Below are 21214 nucleotides of genomic sequence, written 5' to 3' on the forward strand. Positions count from 1 at the left end.
CGTGCGATATGATGCTGTTCATGGAACCAGGATGTTACTTTTCATCTCGAAAATTAAAGAATTCCTACAGGAAATTTCAACAGTTGGTTGGTTCTACATTGTTGCTTCACTCAGTGAAAACAAAATATTTTTTACCCGACTGCGGCAAAGCCAAAAACAAGGGTTATGATTTTAACAGTCTATGTATGTACGTATGTGTGTATGTATGTGTGTGTGTATGTTTCTATCCAGATTCTGTGTGTTCCACCGTAGCGCCTAAACTACTGGGCCGATTTTGATGAATGAGGTGTCAATCGATTCGTCGTAAAGGTCCAGGTGACATAGGCTACATTTTATACGAAAAATGAGATGTTAGACCAATTTTTCGTATAAAAAGTGGGGGTCTCCAAAATTTTTTTTTTGGTATTGCATCGAGTGGGGTGTCAAATGAAAGAGGAGAAAATTATGAGTTTATATATAAACGTACTACAGCATTAAAATCATATTAAAATATACAGAGCGACAGAAAATTAATTTTACTATAATATTTCAGCGTTTACTAAGACGATCGCAGTCGGGTTTTAGTTTTAAACTTTATCTTGTTCGTAGAACAGCTTGAGGTGAATCACCCCGCTCTGCTGAGATAGGTAATTCAGAAATTATTTACCAAGCGAAGCGAGGTTTCCGAGTCTACGTGCGTGTATTTGCATATTTGCACCTGCCCGTCCGTCTGTCAGAGCCACATAACTTCTGAATGGATGCACATAAAGACTTCTGTTGCACTAATAAATAATATGTGATTCAATAGCCCTATAAAGCCGAGCCAAATCTTAAAATATCAAATAGAAACAAGTGTAAATTAAAAATTTATGACACCCCCGACAAGTGAAGGTGATAGTTACTAGAAAAGAGCTGATAACTTTCAAACGCCTGAACCAATTTTCTTGAATTATAGCTAAGAACACTCTCGATCAAGCCACCTTTCAAACAAAAAAAACTTAAATTCAAATCGGATCATTAGTTTAGGAGCTATGATGCCACAGACAGATTCACAAATACATACATACACATATACACAGATACATAGATACACAGATACACACGTCAAACTTATAACACCCCTCTTTTTGGGTCGGGGGATAATAAAATAAAAACACATTTCGCTCGGCGAGCGAGTAAAAACGCCTGCCTGATTTTTTTCTCTCTATTGTGTTTAAGCTTTATTGATATTGAATTTCATAGACAGCTGGAGATTATGTGTAGGTATTAGTATTACATAATTTCACTACACCAGAAGACTCCCTTCATCTTCCCTTTATACAGCTCTTCAGCTACTCGACCTTTGTTAGGCACGGTACGGATATCGGCGGCACTCGGCGGTTCGCTTCACACACCATCTCTTCCTTTCTCTACTCGACAATCAATCGACTTCTTTACCATCCGGTGGTAAGAACCATGCAGCAATTGCGCCACCTGGAAATCCAGTTAAATAGTTAGGAATAGGAATTCAATAGGAGGAGAAGGTTGCCTCGACGCTCCTCGAGGCAAAAGAGACCTGCACGCGCATAGAAAGAAAGAAAGATAGAAATAAAGAAATAAGTTTATTTCTTAAATTGTGTCACACATCACATCTCATAAGTTAGAAATAAGAGTTGGCTTCCTTCACTTGAGGAAGCCGACATAGGTGGATCAATTAGTGAAAACTGATCTATTTACTTCTTTCGGATTTATGGAAGAGTTCATTATGTAAAATTTCAGTAGGTAAGGTTAATTACTGTTGAGTCCTGCTGGCTTGTTGGATAATTCTCACGATGTTATCCTTCATAAAAGTTAGAGGTGCCCTCCAAATAGGACCTATGCAGGGGGCATTGACCACATCAGCATCATCACGATCATTTCAAAACCCATCGCTGGTTCACTACTGAGCAGGGGAATGTAAAGGGTTTAGGCCATAGTCCAAAAAGGAAGAAGTACGTTCCTGGGATCGAGCCCTCTACCTCCTGAATAGGATAAAAGAAAACTTACTGATCACCAATCCAGCGGCGCCGTAGAAAGTGGCCGCGCAGTTGTCGGTGATGGCTCCACTGACCACGTTGGTACCGGTGAAGGCGCTCAGCCGGGCCACCATCATGCCCAAGCACGCTACCATGCCCCTATAGAAAACAAGCATAATAAATATACAGGGTGTAATAAGCGCCCTAGCAAAAACCTAGCGCTATTATTATTCTACTTAAACACAATCCAATACCAAAAACCCTTTGGCTTATACTTCTACTTTTATGGTTTAGTACTTTTCAAACCCGCAATGTATAGCGTGCAAAAATAATGCTCCGCAGTACGACTCGGAATGGACTCCGCAGCATTTATCTATGCAACGTTCATTGACCTCTAGTGTCATTCAGATGTTTTGTTTGCTATATGTTGCGAACTTTTAGAAAATACTTACAGGATTTATTTTTATTTAGCCCATCAGGGAACTTTTTTTTTGCTTGCTTTTATTGATTTTTTTTATTTATTGACGCTGTGAATACAAAATTTAAAGTGAAGCTAAGGAAACGGACGAACGCCGGGCGCTTCAAGCTAATCAGGGGGCACGGCAGTGCCTCCGCCAAGACGAGCCAAACGGCGGTAAACGGCCAAGGCTTACTTTATTAACCAAGATATAGGGTTTGTAGAGTCAGAGTTTGTAAGTAGAGTTATTTGTTATTTATTGTAATAAATGTGATATAGTCAAGAGCATTTAAAAGCTATATATTTTTGACTTGGGATAGGTCCTATGGGCAGCACAAATCTAAGCTCAGCTAGGGGCTTGGCTCTACTAAAGATCTCATAACTTTTTAACACTGAAAACATTATGAACTTGTGAGTCTTGGTAACCCCTTTACATGAAATGTTTTTGGGGGGGGTTTTTTCTGTCTCCACAGTCCACACGGTTAGCGTCCCCGTTGGCATGCACCTATATACACTTAGGCATTTGCTATATTTAGTTTGTTACTGGTATATACTCATACCTATAAGAAGTAGGGTAGAGAGTAACGAAGTAGGAGGAGATGACCCCGAAGACCATGGCCGTGGTGAGGTACACGTAGAACAGGACGAGGCCGGACAGCGCCTCTCCCGTCAGGTCTATGACGATGGCTGCTATTGCTGCTATCAGGAGAATTGTGATGGTAAGTGCCTGTAATACAAAAGAAATAAACAAAAATAAAATTTCGCTCAAGGCGGAACTAAATTTCTTTATAAATATTATAAATGGTTTGTCCTTCAATCACGTCCTTTTTTTTCACTATAGGCAAGCGCTTGACCACAATCACATCTGATGGAAAGCGATGATGTGGCCTAAGATGGGAGGTGTTTACCTAGAAGATGCCTAATCACTCTTGTTTTAAAGATACCCGGATTGTCCTATGGTCGACGTGATTTTTTGCATGAGCATAGTTAAAGACCTGGAGAGTGACATCGACTTCTCTTTATCCTGGAAAATCGAAGAGTTCCTAAGGGATTTTTAAAAAACTAAATCATCACGGATGAATTCGCGGCATCAGCTATTGATATTGTAAATTGAATATTTGATAAGAGCAACCGCTGAGTTTCTTGGTTGTTCTTCTCGGTAGGAAGGCTCGGCATTCCGAACATAAATTACCTTTCGTTTCCCCGCGCACTGGGAGATCAAAGCGTTGAGGACAAAGAAAGACAAGCCGTGCGCACAGCCCGCCCATATTGTGTTGTCCTCAATCTGTCCCGAACATTCCCCCTCCTAAAACAAGAGAAACTGAGAACACTAAGTTTGAAATCTATAGAGCGCACTTTGACTTTGCTTAGACTTAAGTTTCAGTTAAAGTGAGACAGATTTATGCCAGCGGTATAAAGCTATCTCTTTTCTAGCTTCAAGCTAAACTAGCCTGCGCAAGTAAGCTCACAGGTAAGGCGGAACGTTACCTCTTGATGTGTGGTGGAGTTGGCATTGCTCGCGAAAATTTCACAGAAGCCAACACCGGCTCTGCTGCTGGCATACGATGTGAAAAACACGTTGAATATGGTTGGCAGGATTATTGCGAAGCTGTTGTTACTGTGAAAAAAAAGGAAATCCTATAAGCAGTGGCGTGCACAGGGTTTATAGTCAGGGTAGGCATAAGTTAGCTAGACCCCTCTTTACTGGCGGTCTTGATGAAAAATGAGCATAGAACTATTTGAAACAGGGTAAGCAGCGCTTTTGGGCCTCTATGAGCTGCATGCTGCTGCCTATAAGTAATTAAGTGTTTGCAAAATTACACACCTTTTACTTATCCATCGAAACATCCTCCAGATGATGAATTAGATGGCTCTGTACACAGATGAGCCCTTTAGTTTCTCTCATCTGTGGCTCTGTATTAGTTTTAGCTTGGATGTCGATTGTAAGAATTCCCGATAGACATCGTATTTTTTAGTTGAAATTTATATTGGTCACCGTGGCCAAAATTTGGTCTGTAGGTGAACATTTTTAATCCAGTGAAGGGTATGAATACTCACGCAATATATGTGACAAAAGTCAGATAGTACAGCAGGAGCGTTCTGCCCAGCAGTGGGGGTTTGAAGAGTGGTGCAATCTGGATCCACAGAGACCTAAGTGTGAGCTGGCCTACTTCTTCTTTGCAGTCTTCACCCAAGATATCAGTAACCTGGAAATGGTTATAACGCATTAAAAAAAGTTCATCCTAACTTAACTCCTAAACATACAAACTAGAGGTTAACAAACGTTCCGTAAATAGGTCACTCGAAGTCAATGCCACGTCGTAGGTGGCCCAAGTTTTGCACGCTTTACAATGCGGGTGTAATAAAAAACTAAATCACTAAAACTACAAGATAAATCAAATGGTTATTGGCATTGGATTGTGTTAAGGTAGTAACAGAAGGAGGAGTTTTTGCTAGCTAGCGATCTGGTTACATAATGCCATTTCCCATTTACCTCCATTACCTTCATACATCCGCTCCGGGACTATCAAAGCTTCTTCCTTCATTCCAACGTTAGCGAGGAACTTAGGGCTTTCCTTAAAGAAACACAGCAACAGAGCACCTATGTTCAGAGGTAAAAAACATTCATACATCCTCTTCAGAAATGCTAAAGCTTCTTCCTTCTTTCCAACACTAGCCAGGAACTTAGGGCTCTCCTTGAAGAAACACAGCAACAGAGCACCTATGTTCATAGGTAAACAAATCGCTCAGAACTTACCGGGTATTCCCCTTTCCCTCCATTAACTTCATACATCCTCTTCAGAACTGCTAAAGCTTCTTCCTTCCTTCCAACATTAGCGAGGAACTTAGGGCTCTCCTTGAAGAAGCACAGCAACAGAGCACCTATGCCCAGAGGCAACGCCATGACGAGGGTCAGCAGACGCCATGGACGGTAGGCAATGCCAATTATGTAGAAGGTGAAGTTCAGTTTGGTTATGAAGTAGCCCCACACTGAAATTGAGAGGAATTACTTAACACTAGATGATACCTTCGGCTTCACCCCGTGGATGAATGAGGTTTTTTTAAAATTACCGTGGGAACTCTTTGATTTTCCGGGATAAAAAATTGCTTAGGTAATATTCCGGGATGCAAGCCACCTTTGTACCAAACATATAAATTGCTTAAACGGATGGGCCTACCACTTCCAACAGAACCCCTTAATAAATCTAAGGAAATCTAATAGGTACCAGTAAGTATCACTGATTCCTATCGAAAGAAAGTAAAGAAACTTTGGGATCCTAATTAAAATTTCCAATTTGCCTAGCTTAACCAACAGAGCCTAAAGTATTATGCAAAAAAAACTTTTTATACGCATATTATTCTTGTATATAGTATAGTATAGTATAATAGTACTATTAAATATCACGACCGATTCTTAGAAGTAGGTCTATTAAATTTTTTCGTCCACAATTTTTTGTGTGTCAATTTTAAAAAAATTATAATAAATTACAATAACAACACACATATACACAAATACATAAATACACATAATAGCAGGTATAATCTAATAAATTATACCTGCTCGTTTATTCATCTACATCAATGTTGCTCTCAGTCACATAAATATTAACATTGGCTTCATGCAAATATCACTTAAACTTCTATACCTACCTGATACGACGTAATCACACTTAATATTATAAAGGCGAAAGTTTGTATGTGTGTGTGTGTGTGTATGTTTGTTACTCCTTCACGCAAAAACCACTGGACGGATTTGGCTGAAATTTGGAATGGAGATAGATAATATCCTGGATTAGCACATAGGCTACTTTTTATCCCGGAAAATCCAAGAGTTCCCACGGGATTTCGAAAAACCTAAATCCACGCGGGCGAAGACGCGGGCATCAGCTAGTATCTCACATAAATTATGTCTGTTTTTCGTAACACACCAACCGTGACTAAAAGTATTGTATATTGATAATGATACGAGTGTTAAGTTAATAATATTATGCTTAGTATTCATTCACGGATGCTAAAAATAATTCCTACATCTCATTAAGCCTTGTAGTCATCAATATTAATGTTTTTCTATTCTTTATTTTAAACAAGTAGGTTCCTAAGTTACCTAAGTATTATATCTATTTTTCAACCGTAGGTTTATCTACATTAGGGTATTACTACACTTATACTCGCCATTAGGGCATTACTACACTAATACTCGCCCCAACTTCGCTTTTGAAGTGCTGAAAATCCACCAGAGCAACACATAGTGACGCAAAGGCATGCCACAAGACTGCAAGCTACAATAATAATTTAAAATGTAGTAAGAATTGCAAATTACCGTATATTCCAATTCAAGAGTACGGTGTTAATGTGCAAAATTAATTTCGCACACTAACATCAAACGGTCACAAAATTAATTTCTTCATTTCTCGCATGCTGTTATTCCCGCGTAAAATACTTAACCTTTAAGGGGAACGCCTTCTACGTTCTAGAGCAAACCCACATCCAAAATCTCAAGTTTCTAACCCCAGCTGTTAACCTAGGGGCTTAAGCTGTATCCATTTATAGGTGTAGCTTACCATAGTAAAGGGTAGGCGTTAACATAAGAGCACTGGTCATCAGCAGCATGTACTTGGCACGAGACCTAGAGTTGCAACATTCACCTAGAAGCGCGTACGTTGCTGATTCCGCTGCGCTTGATCTGAAAAAATTAGGTACTTTTTTAAATTCAATAATAGGCAAGCGCTTGACCACAATAACACCTGATGGAAAGTGATAATGTGGCCCTAACATGGGGTAATGAGGATGATGATGAGATGCGTTTGATGGCATGGGACTTTTTAACCCCCGACCCAAAAAGAGGGGTGTTATAAGTTTGACGTGTGTATATCTGTGTATCTGTGTATCTGTCTGTGGCACCGTAGCGCCTAAACTAATGAACCGATTTTAATTTAGTTTTTTTTGTTTGAAAGGTGGCTTGATCGAGAGTGTTCTTAGCTATTATCCAAGAAAATCGGTTCAGCCGTTTGAAAGTTATCAGCTTTTTTCTAGTTATGTAACCTTCACTTGTCGGGGGTGTTATAAATTTTTAATTTACACTTGTAATATTATCTAACTCAGGAAAGGATTCGAAACATATTCAGTAGGTACATTTGGTATGTGTAATACACAGAATACTAATAGAGAGCTAAAATAATCGACATAGCTCTAACGACATTTAGCAGGAACCATTTCCACGTCTTACTGAAGTGAGAGATAAAACCATAGTGATTTTAATGCGTTTGTAAAGATTTGCATGGCAGGTCATGTCTGTCGCAGAACCGATGGCTGATACTCTGCTGCCAGGTGAGTTACAAAAGAGATTTCAGTCAAGGGCTAAATTGGTGTCCTCGAATAACTACAGAAAAAATTGGAGACCACAGATAGCAATAAATAATAAAACAATATAGTGCGACATCGCAGCATGCCACATGGCCGCACATCGCGGCATTGTAACACCTTGCGCAGACTGCCATGCCGTATAATATTACAGTTCTACAGCAGGAAATTGAGACTGTTGTGGCATGCCATGTTGTTGCATGTTGATGCTTCAGCGTAAAAGCCTTACTTACAAAGCAGAACTGATGAACCGCAAAGCCGCCAGGACCTGCCAGCTAGGAGCCAGGCTGCTCAGAACTGCGCTGACGAAGCTGCCACCCATCGCCCATAACAGCACCAACCGCCTTCCCTTAGTGTCTGACAGGTAGCCCCATGGGTACGACATGACGATAATACCTGAAAAAGCACACCATTTTGATGCAGTTTGGATGACATAGAGAAAATAGCGGTAACCTATTAAGTATGTTTAAATAAATTAGATTCGTCAACTAATCGTCGAAAATAATAAATGAGACACTAACTTTCCTAGGTGGGGTCCCAAGATGCTCGAATACGAGACACCCCACTAGAATCTAGATAAGCAGACAAATGAGTCGTAGAGAGATCAGAGGCCGCTAGATTCAGGCGGCGCAAGACAGTGGTATCAACAAAGCCCTTAAATAAATAAAGACTAAAAAAAAAAAGGCAGTGGTATGTGGAACTCTCTAAAAGAGACTTGTGGACAGCAGTGGACGTCTATTGGTTGATAATGATGATGATGATGAGATGAGGCACTAACTGACTCGTCGTCGTCGTTTGCGCGGGATTCCTAAAAATCCTTTCTAAGTGAGGGCCTAGGCTAAATATGTAGCAAGTTCCTGAACCAATGCGGTTTGAATTCTACCCAGAGGAGCGAGAGTCGGTACTTCGCGAGAATTCCTGGTCGCTATAATATCTAATAATGATAGGTACAATAAATACTATAACTTTTTTGTACTTAAGAATCAACGATAAGTTAATTAGGTAATCAGTATATTTTATTTCTTACTAGAGAATGCCCGCGACTTCGTCCGCGTGGATTTAGATTTTTATAGATCCCATGGGAACTGTTTGATTTTCCGGGGATAAAAAGTAGCCTACGCCCGTACCGGGGTATATGCTAACCCTGTACCCGTCAGAATTGGTTACACTGTTAGGCCGTGAAAAGGTAGCAGACAGTCAGACAGAGAGACACACTTTCGCATTTATAATATTAGTATGGGCTCATCATACCAGCAAACGGCATAGAAGACAGAACTCCAATCTGTTGCAGATTGAGGCCCAAGTCGCAGCTAGCTGCAGTCACTATGATGCCCAGACCAAATATGTCGATGCCCATGGCGACGATCACCATGAAACAGGCGAAAAGTAGGCCGTAGTTGTATTTGCCATGACCTACAAAATAAATAGAGGTTTTTTTTATTATTTTCATCATTTTTGCCGATATGCAAAATTTTTCCTAAAATGCGTAACCGTATACCCACCTGCATATTATGTAACCTATGTATATCTAATTTAATCCTTTTTTAAAGTTTGATTTGTCGATATTATGCATTCAGTGTGCAGGTGATTTCTAAAATGCATGCTGTATACCTACTCACCCGCATATTTTTCTGGTGCAAACTAGTTCAACTGGTTCAACTAGTGCAAAACTACACTATGTACTTTCTATACAATAGGTACACACATTATTTAGATCCAAATTATTTAGGACATTAATCGATGCGACGGAGGTATCGACCAATGAAAAAGAGCCTTTAGTAAGTAGTAATAATAATAACAAATCCTTTTATTCAGCCAAAACAAACATAGACACAAACAGGTAGGGCGCCATACCAGTCCCTGGGGAACTAAGGAGCCGATCAATGTCCATGCTCTCTGGCTCCCCAAGACCCAGGCACCCACTTCTTAGAACTAGGCTTAATCTGTCTCGGCTGAACGGGGCGCTGCCTCAGCTTGTTGCTGCAGTCAGTAGACTAGTATTTTTTTTTTTAATTATATAGACTAGCGCTTGGCTGCAATCAGACCTGCTAGCAAGTGATGATGCAGCCTAAGATGGAGCGCGCTTGCCGAGAAGTTGCCTATTCACTCTAGTAAGTAAAAGTTTATTGATTCAATACTAACAGACAGACGTGATCACAGTTTTACGAATAGTATATCGTAAAACTGTGGACCTGACTGACCTGAGAAAGTGTCAAGATAAAGCAAGTTTACTTCAATAAAGAATTATTATCTATTCGGTCGGCCACAGTAAACGCTTATCAAGGTCGCATCTTTAAGACGCTCCAAGTTTCGAATGGCCTCGAGCATTTGGTTCCCTCTCGCCCCTCTACACCTCGACATTAATTTACTTTAATTTTTACCGCCATCTAGTGGCGGTAAACTGTACTACGGCTACAGGTCAACCAAGTTAACAACCTCAACATTGGCGAAAAAAGAAACGACATAGCACCGATGCGCTTAGCTTTTTAGGGTTCCGTGCCTCAAAAGGAAAAACGGAACCCTTCTGGGAACACTTTGTTGTCTGACCGTCTGTCTATCTGTTTGTGTGTCCGTTTGTCGTGTCTGTCAAGAAAATCCATAGGGTACTTCCCGTAGATCTAAAATCATGAAATTGGGCTGGTAGGTAGGTCTTATAGTACAAGTATAAAGGAATAAATCCGAAAACCTTGAATTTGAGGTTACATCACAAAAAAAATATTCATTCAAAATTCCAAATTTCATGATTCTAGGTCGACAGGAAGTACCCCATAGGTTTTTTTGACAGACACGACGGACGGACGGACAGATAGACAACAAAGTGATCCTTTATGGGTTCCGTTTTTTCTTAACCCTAAAAATAGATAAAAAACTTAAAAACCACCAACACTAAATAGTAAAAGCAATTTAATTTACCATCCAAAAAATGATACTATAGAACTACATTTTACTCTAATATGTTCGATAAAAATTAAATTATTTTTTATTTTTTAGTATTGGTGGGGGTTTTTTTTTTATTATGCATAATAGTGATTGATTTATTATGCAAAATTGAAAAAAATACCCGAATACGGGACCCTCGGTGCGCGAGTCTGACTCGCACTCGGTTGGTTTTTTTTCCATAGAGCAAAAGCGTGTTAGAAGGGGCAATGGAGAAAATTTAATGTGTGTTGATATCGTAAAAGACCTGAATTAATATTTTTTATTCAATTATAAATTAGCACTTGTTTGCTATCTCACCTGGTAAATAGCAGTAGGTAGTAAGTGACGATGTGAAGCGTACTTTGACTTTACTAAGACTACATTCAGAGTCAATATTAAATCGTGCTATAATGCATAAAATTTAAGAAAGTGCTTGCCATTTAAGTTTTATCCGTCAATTGATATTTGAAAAAACCGGCCAAGTGTGAGTCAGACTCACGCACTTAGGGTTCCGTACTCGGGTATTTATTCCAACATTTTGCACGATATATCAAAAACTGTTATTCATAAAAATATGTTTTATAATTATTGGCGTCACTCAGAAAAACAGGTATTATTTAAATATTTTTATCGAATTATTGGAATGTCCTCTTCAAAACCAACACAAAAAAACACAAGTTTAATGTGTAAGGTTATCCGAGAGTTTTAATCTAAACAAACTAATGCTAAAATAAATAATTTAATTAGAGCGTGATTGCTATCACAACATCTAATTATTCAGTTCACAATCCAAATACCGAAAATATGCGATATCGCTCCGAATCTCAGAAGGAGACTAAACTAAAACCTTCGAAACACCCGTATTTATGCAAGTTCAATCTTGTTGGCCTCCTAGCAACAGATTGCATGAAATCGAATGAGCGAAATATCGATTTTATCAAACTACCTGCATTAGATAAATTAATAATTTTATATTATTTTTGACAACTCAAATCAATTTTTAAAAATAACCTTACAGTTCGGCCGTCCTGAATTTAACACGTCCTCGTGTTTCTAATCAATCTTGTCATGTCAGTCGCGGGCTTCCTTGCCCATAGTCAAATGAAAATCGTGGGCTATCCTGCCCTCCGTCAAATCATTAAAACCTACCCTTGAACTGCCGAACTCTCAGTTTTAATATCCAGTCAACAATAAATCCAAAAGACTAACTTCTCATTCGATGTATACAAAATCTGAACCACTTATTGCAAATTACTTTCCACTTCACAAAAGACTAAATTATTAAAAAAAAACTAAAAATTTTAATCACCAAATCAAACTCAATAAAAATTTTAATAAAATGTGGGTTGTTTACAAAAAGATACCAAAGCGAAATTAAGACAACGTGAGACACGTCCCGCTTCTGAATTATTGGCGTCACTCAGAAAAACAGGTATTATTTAAATATTTTTATCGAATTATTGGAATGTCCTCTTCAAAACCAACACAAAAAAACACAAGTTTAATGTGTAAGGTTATCCGAGAGTTTTAATCTAAACAAACTAATGCAAAAATAAATAATTTAATTAGAGCGTGATTGCTATCACAACATCTAATTATTCAGTTCACAATCCAAATACCGAAAATATGCGATATCGCTCCGAATCTCAGAAGGAGACTAAACTAAAACCTTCGAAACACCCGTATTTATGCAAGTTCAATCTTGTTGGCCTCCTAGCAACAGATTGCATGACATCGAATGAGCGAAATATCGATTTTATCAAACTACCTGCATTAGATAAATTAATAATTTTATATTATTTTTGACAACTCAAATCAATTTTTAAAAATAACCTTACATAATGTACAGGTAAAGCCCTTTCATATGATACCCCACTTGGTATAGTTACCTTAATTTGAAAATCAAAGCACATTTAATTTTTTTTCAAACGATGTAACCAAATTCGGGGTTTTCAGATTTATTCCTGTACTTGTGCTATAAGACCTACCTACCTGCCAAGTTTCATGTCTCTAGGTCAACGGGAAGTACCCTATAGGTTTCTTGACAGACACGACGGACAGACGGACAGACGGACAGACGGACAGATGGACAGACAGACAACAAAGAGATCCTATAAGGGTTCCGTTTTTCCTTTTAAGGTCCGCAACCCTAAAAAGGGTAAAGGATAATAATATGTAAACCAGTGTCCTACCCGTTCAGAGTTCAGACCTGAGCCAATTTGGAAATTGTAAAATACTGACTCGATCGGGGGCTTGATATCGAACCCAGGACCTCCCACTTAAATGCAATAGGTATATAAATAAGATCATGTTAACAAACTGGATTAATTGAATTTATACACAAGGATTGTTGGTGAGAAATAAAAATGGTTTTGTAGGGGTAATAAAAAGTATATATTTTTTATATTAAATTTATGAATGAATAAAATATATGAAAATAGAATATGTTTGGTATTATAAAAGTGAGGCAGTATTAGTGATTTTCATCAGTTTATTTTAACACAGAAAATTATTTAACTTGTTACTGAAAATTAAATCTGATTCAAAAAATTAATCAGTGATTTAGATATTTTTATTTTATTTTTAAATTTCACTCATAACTTTGACCACAGTGCCGAGTGAGAGTGCAGATTGTGAGTTATGAATAAATTTACAAAATACCTACACTTAAAAGAATTCAGAAGTCAATTTAGATGTGAAAGCCCTAAGGGCAACAATAATTTAGATAATTTTATAAGTTATTAAAATGTTCGCGTAGAAGCTTATCAAGAGTTTTGATCTTTTAAATAACCTAACTGCAATATTAATTTGATCAGAATGCACTTGATTTTGCAATCACTTAATCAAAATGGCGACCTTAACACAAAAGCGTTTAATAGTCATTCAGTCTCGAGTCGGAACGAGACTGGCTTAAAAATTATTATAATTTTTATTTTTTTATAATTTAAACTTTAATTATTACATTTTAATATTACTTTTAATTTACGTAATTTAATTTGTGTAGAATTAATTATGGACATATAATTACTGTCTGAAATAAAATATTTTTATTTATTTATTTATTTAAAAACCGTCATGCAGCCGTATTTGTACAAATTGATTGAAGATGGCTGCCCGGAAGAGATCGTGTGACGTCGAATGGGTCAAATATCTGTTTCATTACTTTTATTTTAAAACTAGCTGATGCCCGCAGCTTCGCCCGCGTGGATTGGTCAGATCCCCTGCAGCATCAGGATTGAGGAGTTGGACTCCAAATTTTTTATGAAACAATGTCGCAAAGTTCCTCTATCGATTAAAAAAGAAATGACGCAAATCGGTTCAGAAATCTCGGAGATTTCGGTGTACATAGGTAGAAAAACACAACTCCCTTTTTGAAAGTCGGTTAAAAAAGTAGTCTATTTTACGCCCTGGTCAATCCTCTACTTGCCTGTGAAAGTCCCGTCAAAATCGGTTCAGCCGTTCCAAAGCCTTTTCAAACAGACAGACAGACAGACAGACAGACAGACAGACAGACAGACAGACAAAAATTTTAAAAACGTGTGATTCAGTTATGGTATCGTTCAAATAACCATATGAGCTTAATATGAGGTAGTTATTTCGAAATTACAGACAGACACTCCAATTTTATTTATTAGTATAGATATAGATAATTCTTGAGAAATAAATTTTGAAAAGCTAACAAACTGAAACAAAACTTTCCTGGCTTCTTCACGCCTCGTGAAATAACTCCTCGTTTGTTTGCAAGTAGGTAGGTAATAAATATATCGATTAAATTACAAAATCACGAAAGATGTATAGATAGATCCAATAAGAAAAAAACCGGTCAAGTGCGAGTCGGGGATAATATTAATCAAAACTATGTAATGTATTTACAGGTTTCCCTAAAATTTGCCTTAATAAGTAGGGCTATATATTTCGACATAATACTATGTACTATATACTAAGTATTAACTATTTCTGAAACCGGTAAAGAAGTTTTGCTTTAAATAAAAGTTGAAAAAACTATAACCCGACTACGGAAAAATGAGACAACTTGAACTCGACTTGGTACAAGTAAAATAAACTAAAAAGAAAGAAACAAGATAGGTGCTTAGTGCATCGTCTTGAGTAAGATTCAATACATCCATCTGGCCGATTTTTTTCGTATGAAATATAGCCTATGCCACCCGGGCCTTTACAACGAATCGATTGACACCTCATTCATCAAAATCGGCCCAATAGTTTAGGCGCTACGGTGGAACACACAGAATCTGGATACAAACATACATACATACATACATACATACATACATACATACATACATACATACATACACTGCTAAAATCATAACCCTTCCTTTCGGCTTTGCCATAGTCGGGTAAAAAACGCTCAAGGTATTCTGTCTTTTTTATTTATTTGCCGCCTCTGCCACTTTCATAAGCTGCCGCGAAAACTCTGCGTCATCACTACATAGTATAAAACAAAGTCGCGTCTGTCAGTCCCTACGTATGCTTAGATTTGCAAACGCTGGCTATGAGATAGGTCAAAAAAAGGGTTCCGTTTTTCCTTTTGAGGTACGTAACCCTAAAAATTTATGCCATCAAGAAATAATTAGTATTTTCAAATTTCAAAGGTAACTATTTATAACAAGTGGGGTATCATAATATTGTGAAAGGGCTTTACTACGTATATATTTTTATGCACAATAGTTTTTGATTTATCGTGTAAAATTTCGAAAAAATACCTGAGTACTGAACCCTCGGGGCGTGAGTAAACTACAACTAAAATAATAAAAGTAAACAAAGAATCTGTTGTTAGTAACCTACCTATGTACCTATCGTACAATTTGCAATATTATGAAGGTATATCGTACACGACAAATCGAGATGGCAATCGGGGTGGAGACACCCCGCACACCCGCACAGTCCCCGTGCTAGCGAGCGGTGCGGGCGAGCGCAGGTGTGCGGGGCGTCCCCCCGCCTCATATTCCAATTGCCATCTCGACCTATCGCGAACTTTAGTCGGCGATAGGTCGAGGTAGGTAATTATAACTAGCAACTAATTATAATAATCTAATTATAATTATATATAGTACGCGACAGGTCGACATGGCAATCGGGATGGGGACGTCCCACTCACCCGCACAGCCCTCGCGCTAACCCGGTGCGGGATAGCGCGGGTGATGTGCGGCTCATTATCCGATTGCCATGTCAACCTGTCGCGTACTATGGGGTGCTATTATAGGTACCTCTACCTACTTATAAATAAGTTTTGACCACTATTGTAATCTGTGTCGGTAGGTAGGTAGGTACTTAGTACTTACCTACTTACAGTATTTTGCCCAGCTGCTTACATGAATGACGCAACAAGGAATGGTGTGTGTTTATTCATTCATATTATAAAGAAGTAAAGTTTGTATGAAGTAATCTCTGGAACTACTGATCCAATTTTGAAAATTCTTTCATCAGTAGAAAGCTACCATTATTCCTGAGTGACATAGGCTGTACTTATTTATTTTCAAAAAAGCCGTAGGTACGAAGCCGGGGGCGAGGCCGTTTATAGTAAGTAGTAGTACCTAGTTAGTCAGGAGTTTCAATGTTCCACTATGGGTGACGAGGTTTCGGATTCAATTCCAGGGATCGGGCCAAAAAATAGTGTGCCGCACAATATTTTTATGTAATAATAGGTATATGGGAAGATAAGTAGGTACTTACGCGATTTTCATGCTTTCAATCTTTTGTAGTTGGGATCGTTTTAGTCGAGATATTTTCGGCATCCTGATATTTGACTATGATACCTTCGTACCTACCTAACACAATTTAAAACAACGAAATAACTAAAAAACACTTCTAAGTACCTATTTACTATGGAGTTCACTAAATGGATGATAAAAGTTTCTTAAAACTAAAACAAATCATCCTTATTCAATAATTTATAAATAATAATTTCGCTACAATAAGATCACACAAAAAATATTTTTCGTAAATCGAGAGCGATTGGCGGGAAAAATTGCGCACATCCACCACGTCTGAAGGGCGCCTGCCGTATGCGTCGCGTCTCCCGCGCAGGGCAGACTAGGATTATTTGACCCAAATGTGAATTTTTCATAAAGAATGTCGAAATAAAATAAAATACGTTTCGAAAGTGTATCATATATATATTCCCTATTATTAAATGTAAGATTTACTTTCGTGGTTGCACAGGTAAAGAAGTTGATACACGATCTTAAATGAAGCTACTATTGTATCAGATTCGTGTATTTATCGTAATAAACGATTATTTAAATAAATAACTCTAAATAACTAAAGACCATTAACCAAACTATTGTACATATTTTTTTGAAAATTTTGTGATGTCATTTGTAGGACTAGATAGGTGTTGAATAACAATACTTTCAAAGGAATAATGTCGGCAGGCCCTTAAAGGAAAATCTTAAGTAGGTATACAGTTTGAGGATGTACGAACGAGTTAAGATACCTGTTTCATTCTAAAGGCCTGAGCAGATGAAGGACTATTGTCCGTTAAAGACAAAATTGATCACTAAGAACTGCATCGCATAACGCATTATGGACTGATAGTAGGTAGGTACAGCGTAACACCGTAGTAAAAGATGAGGGACTTCTGTCCTCCGCTGACAATAGTCCCTCTTACTTAGGACTTGTACTGCAGATGAGGGACTATTGTCAGCGAAGGACAGAAGTCCCTCATCTGCAGTACAAGTCCTAAGTTTTCCTGTATTTATAGACAAACTAGCCGATGCCCGCGACTTCGTCCGCGTGAATGTAGGTTTTTGAAGATCCCGTGGGAACCGTTTGGTCTTCCGGGAAAAAAGTTGACTATGTCAATTACAGGGACGCAAGCTACCTCGGTACCAAATTTTATATAAATCGGTTAAACGGGTGGGTCTTTAGGAATCCCATGGGAACTCTTTGATTTTTCGGGATAAAAAGTAGCCTATGTCCATCTCCGGAAACCACCACACTTTGGTAGTTACCAAACTACCAAAGTGCGCTGTGCAAGTTACTCCACGCTGGCCAAATGTTGATTGGAAGACTTTTCACACCTTTGAGAACCTCATGGAGAACTTTCAGGCATGCAGGTTTCCTCGCGATGTTTTCCTTCACCGTTAAAGCAAATGATATTTAATTACTTAAAACGCACATAACTCCGAAAAGCTAGAGGTCGAAAAGAGAGAAAAGGTAGAGCCCGAGATCGAACCCCCACCTCAGATTTGAAGGCGGACCTCCTAACCACTATCAAAACTTTCAATGGTTTCAGTCATTAATTAAGCATACTTATTGGTACACTAGCGACCCGCCCCGGTTTCGCACGGGTGGACATTTATTTTTTCTATTTTCCGGGATAAAATATAGCCTATACGGATTCGGAAGAATCCCTCTAAGTAATGGTAAAAGAAATTTTGAAATCGGTCCAGTAGTTTTTGAGCCTGTTCAATACAAACATACAAAAATACAAAGGTTTCCTCTTTATAATATTAGTATAGATATAGAAATAGTCTGTTTTAATTCGATATAGAATTCGTTAGCTTGAATGCTAGAGATGGGGCCAGACATTAAGTTAATCCCTAGACGTAAACAATGATCTCTTGAAGTGATGATAAACTAAACGTGTATCATTGAAGAAGCTAGGCTAAGTCGTTGACTTGACCCCTATAGATAACATAACTATAGGGTATATATTACTATACCTATTAACTATAGGGTTGTATAGGGTTGTATAACGTTTTTTTTATTTCATTATTTAAATAAAAATGATTTGAGGCGCGTTTCAATCCTAAACTACAATGTAGTTAAATTGTAAAGTTAATGTCACTGTAAAATTTTCTTAGATAAGTTTAATTTGTAAAAAGTACTTAGTTTTTAAATTTCTGCTAGACGATTAGGGTTACGACTTTTTACGGTCGGAAAGTATACAAAAATATTCTTTTCAAAATTTTCATTTTACACAACTGGATAATAAGTTGTATATTATTATGAACATATTGTTATTGTTTTCATTAACAAATGTATTAAAAAACGTTGTTGGATGCACGTGTGTATTGGAAATTAAACTCTTGGTGCTTAAAATCTTCGCCTGCGGCTCACGTTCTAAAATTTGGGCCTCAGCTGTAATTTTCATCATACTGCACTTGCAAACATTACCATGCCATACCATGATCGACTGATGGAGAAATAATGATTTTAAATTATTATGATAATTAAAATTACAGATAATTTTTATTCAGCCTCGATAAAAATAGATTCAAACAAATCAAACACCTCAAAGAAAATCGCAGCCCAACGTAATTATCTAAAAATTACTAGGGTTGCTACTTCTTATTTTTTTTTTCATACATTTTTATCAATCACGACAGTTTTGTATGACAGTTTGCGTCTGCGGTTGCATAGCGTCAGAAAAATAAATCTTACAAAAGTGAGAGAGAGAGGTCGTGAAAAAATCAAAGTCAAACTAGTATGAAATAATTAATGATTTGAATAACCGTACAATTACGATTCTTGATTTTCATTGTTGAATTTGTGAGACAATGATGTGATATTAATAATAATTAATTGTTACGTATGTTATGCTCATTATATTAATCTTGAAAGTGTCAACCCTAATTCCAGTTACGGTTATAACAACTCAACCATAACAATTCAGGTTTTTAAACAATACCTTGTAAATAATGGTAGGTAATACTCGTACCTGACAAATCCAAGGCTTCTTCATAGCTATAACACTTCGCATCTTTCAAGTCGGTTCTGTGGCTCATTTCCATATCTTTTTCGTTGGAATGTGGCGCCATTTTATAAAATAATAATGTAAATAACTTTACATTATTATCAAGTTGTAATTTTTTATATTATATATCTGTTACATTTATATTTTTAAAACAGAAATTAAACACTTTTATTCGAATTCGATTCAGTCTTGTTGTGGTCAGATTGACCACAATCACACCTGATGGTAAGTGATGATGTGGGCTAAGATGGGATGGGAAAGGTGTCTATTCACTCTTGTTTACAAGATATCCGGATTATAACAGAAACACTGATCCCGGAAAAGTTGGTATTCCAAACCCTGTGATTTTAATTATAAAACATTCGTTTAGACACGTGACGCGCCAAATGGAATTTTAATCAGCATCTAATTTCAATACCACTTATCCAAATTCTTCTTTTTGTTAGAATAATTAAACCGTTCTTATTTTAAAATTTCATTATTATTTTTGTTTTATTTACATATATTTCATTGAAACTTTTATGTGTTGCTGTTTTATTTTGTTTTTGTTTTATTTACTTATATTTAACTTGTTTTTGTTTTATTTAGCACTTTATTTATTTACAGCGTGTCACATGACGACTGTTTGGTAATGTTCGCGTAACTGACCAAGATCGGTTTGAGAAAGAAGCGCGGACGGAAGGTCGATTGTAGAGATGGACCATTTCACATAGCATGCATAGTAGCATGTGAAAAATCATGTGGAAAGCCTTTCATATGTTCAAATTCAAATTCAAAATGTTTTTATTCAATTAGACTTTTACAAGTTCTTTCCAATCGTCAAAAGCATCTACCACTGGTTCGGAATGCCTTTCCTACCGAGAAGAACCAGCAAGAAACTCGGCGGTTGCTCTTTTCTATGTAGAACTATTTTCACAGGCTTACTCATAGTAGCCTGTCAAAATTGCGAAACAACAATGTTTGAAAATTATGACATTGTGAACCCGCTCTAATGTCCCCCGGGCGCACGGTCTTTGACCAGAGCTAAGACGCTAACGAGCGTGCGAACTAGAACATTCGTATCACTGTGTGTAAAAATATCTAGTTATTTATTTGGTACGTTTCACGGAAAGTGTATTTTCACACAAATCACAAGGGCGAAAATTCACTTACTTCCTTGGAAAATTTCCTGTGAAAATATATCAGTGATTTTGCTCTTGATCATAATTCCTACCTTACTAAACCAATGTAGGTACCAAGGCTATAGTAAGTGAAAAAATTGAAGAATCACTTTCTATGAAAAATCGCCTGTGAAAAAAAAATTCACCAAATGAAAATGATTTAAACGTAGCAATAATGCCCATCTCTAGTTGTTTGCCAATAACAAGTTTTTCTGCATTAAGTACCTATTTCATTCAGGTCGATGATATTTATCGAATTTCCGACATGTTTTAAATCTCTGCAATATAATTAAGAGATAATTTTTGATGCTCTCCCCGGCGCAGTGGTGAACGCTGTGGACTTATAAGTCGGAGGTTCCGGATTCGATTCCCGGCGTAGGTAATTTCGGAATTTATACTTAATTTCTAAATTGTCTCTGGTCTGGTTTAGTGGGGCTTCGGCCGTGGCTAGTTAAACCCAGACCAACAAAGTGGTCCCAACAAGCGATTTAGCGTTCCAGTACGATGCCGTAGATGTAGAAACTGATAAGGAGTAAGTATGAGTTTAATAAAAACCGATTCGTACTTGACCGGTTTTATTTAGTAAAGCCATTTCTACAACCTTACACACAGGTTTTGTGAC

At 37.5% G+C, this 21214-nt stretch overlaps 1 protein-coding gene across 4 annotated transcripts; it reads right to left on the reverse strand.

Moving 5' to 3' along the window:
• Positions 1–1054: 1054 nt before the first annotated feature.
• On the reverse strand, positions 1055–20135 carry LOC123868704 (synaptic vesicle 2-related protein-like). Of its 4 annotated transcripts, none has more exons than XM_045911264.1 (12): positions 19933–20135; positions 19397–19561; positions 9043–9204; positions 8025–8187; positions 6993–7114; positions 5189–5421; positions 4489–4637; positions 3919–4048; positions 3623–3736; positions 2991–3157; positions 2005–2132; positions 1055–1452 (listed from the first exon to the last, which is right to left on the reverse strand). In XM_045911264.1, the coding sequence occupies exons 2-12, from the start codon at positions 19494–19496 to the stop codon at positions 1400–1402; spliced, it is 1521 nt and encodes a 506-aa protein (XP_045767220.1). In that variant the 5' UTR covers positions 19497–19561; positions 19933–20135; the 3' UTR covers positions 1055–1399. The 4 variants fall into 4 exon arrangements, with proteins under 4 accessions (XP_045767220.1, XP_045767219.1, XP_045767218.1 ...); XM_045911263.1 differs by having other exon boundaries at positions 19397–19771; positions 19851–20135; XM_045911262.1 differs by having other exon boundaries at positions 19397–20135.
• Between the last annotated feature and the right edge of the window lie 1079 nt (positions 20136–21214).

Source organism: Maniola jurtina, chromosome 10, assembly GCF_905333055.1.
Source record: "Maniola jurtina chromosome 10, ilManJurt1.1, whole genome shotgun sequence".
NCBI classification, from domain to species: domain Eukaryota; kingdom Metazoa; phylum Arthropoda; class Insecta; order Lepidoptera; family Nymphalidae; genus Maniola; species Maniola jurtina.

Coding starts and splice junctions, on each gene's coding strand:
- LOC123868704 (XM_045911264.1), bottom strand. CDS start 19,496: ATGGCGCCACATTCCAACGAAAAAGATATGGAAATGAGCCACAGAACC. Junction 8,188..9,042: donor GTCTTCTATGCCGTTTGCTG/GTATGATGAGCC, acceptor GTGCTTTTTCAG/GTATTATCGTCATGTCGTAC. Junction 2,133..2,990: donor CTCTACCCTACTTCTTATAG/GTATGAGTATAT, acceptor TGTTTTCTATAG/GGGCATGGTAGCGTGCTTGG.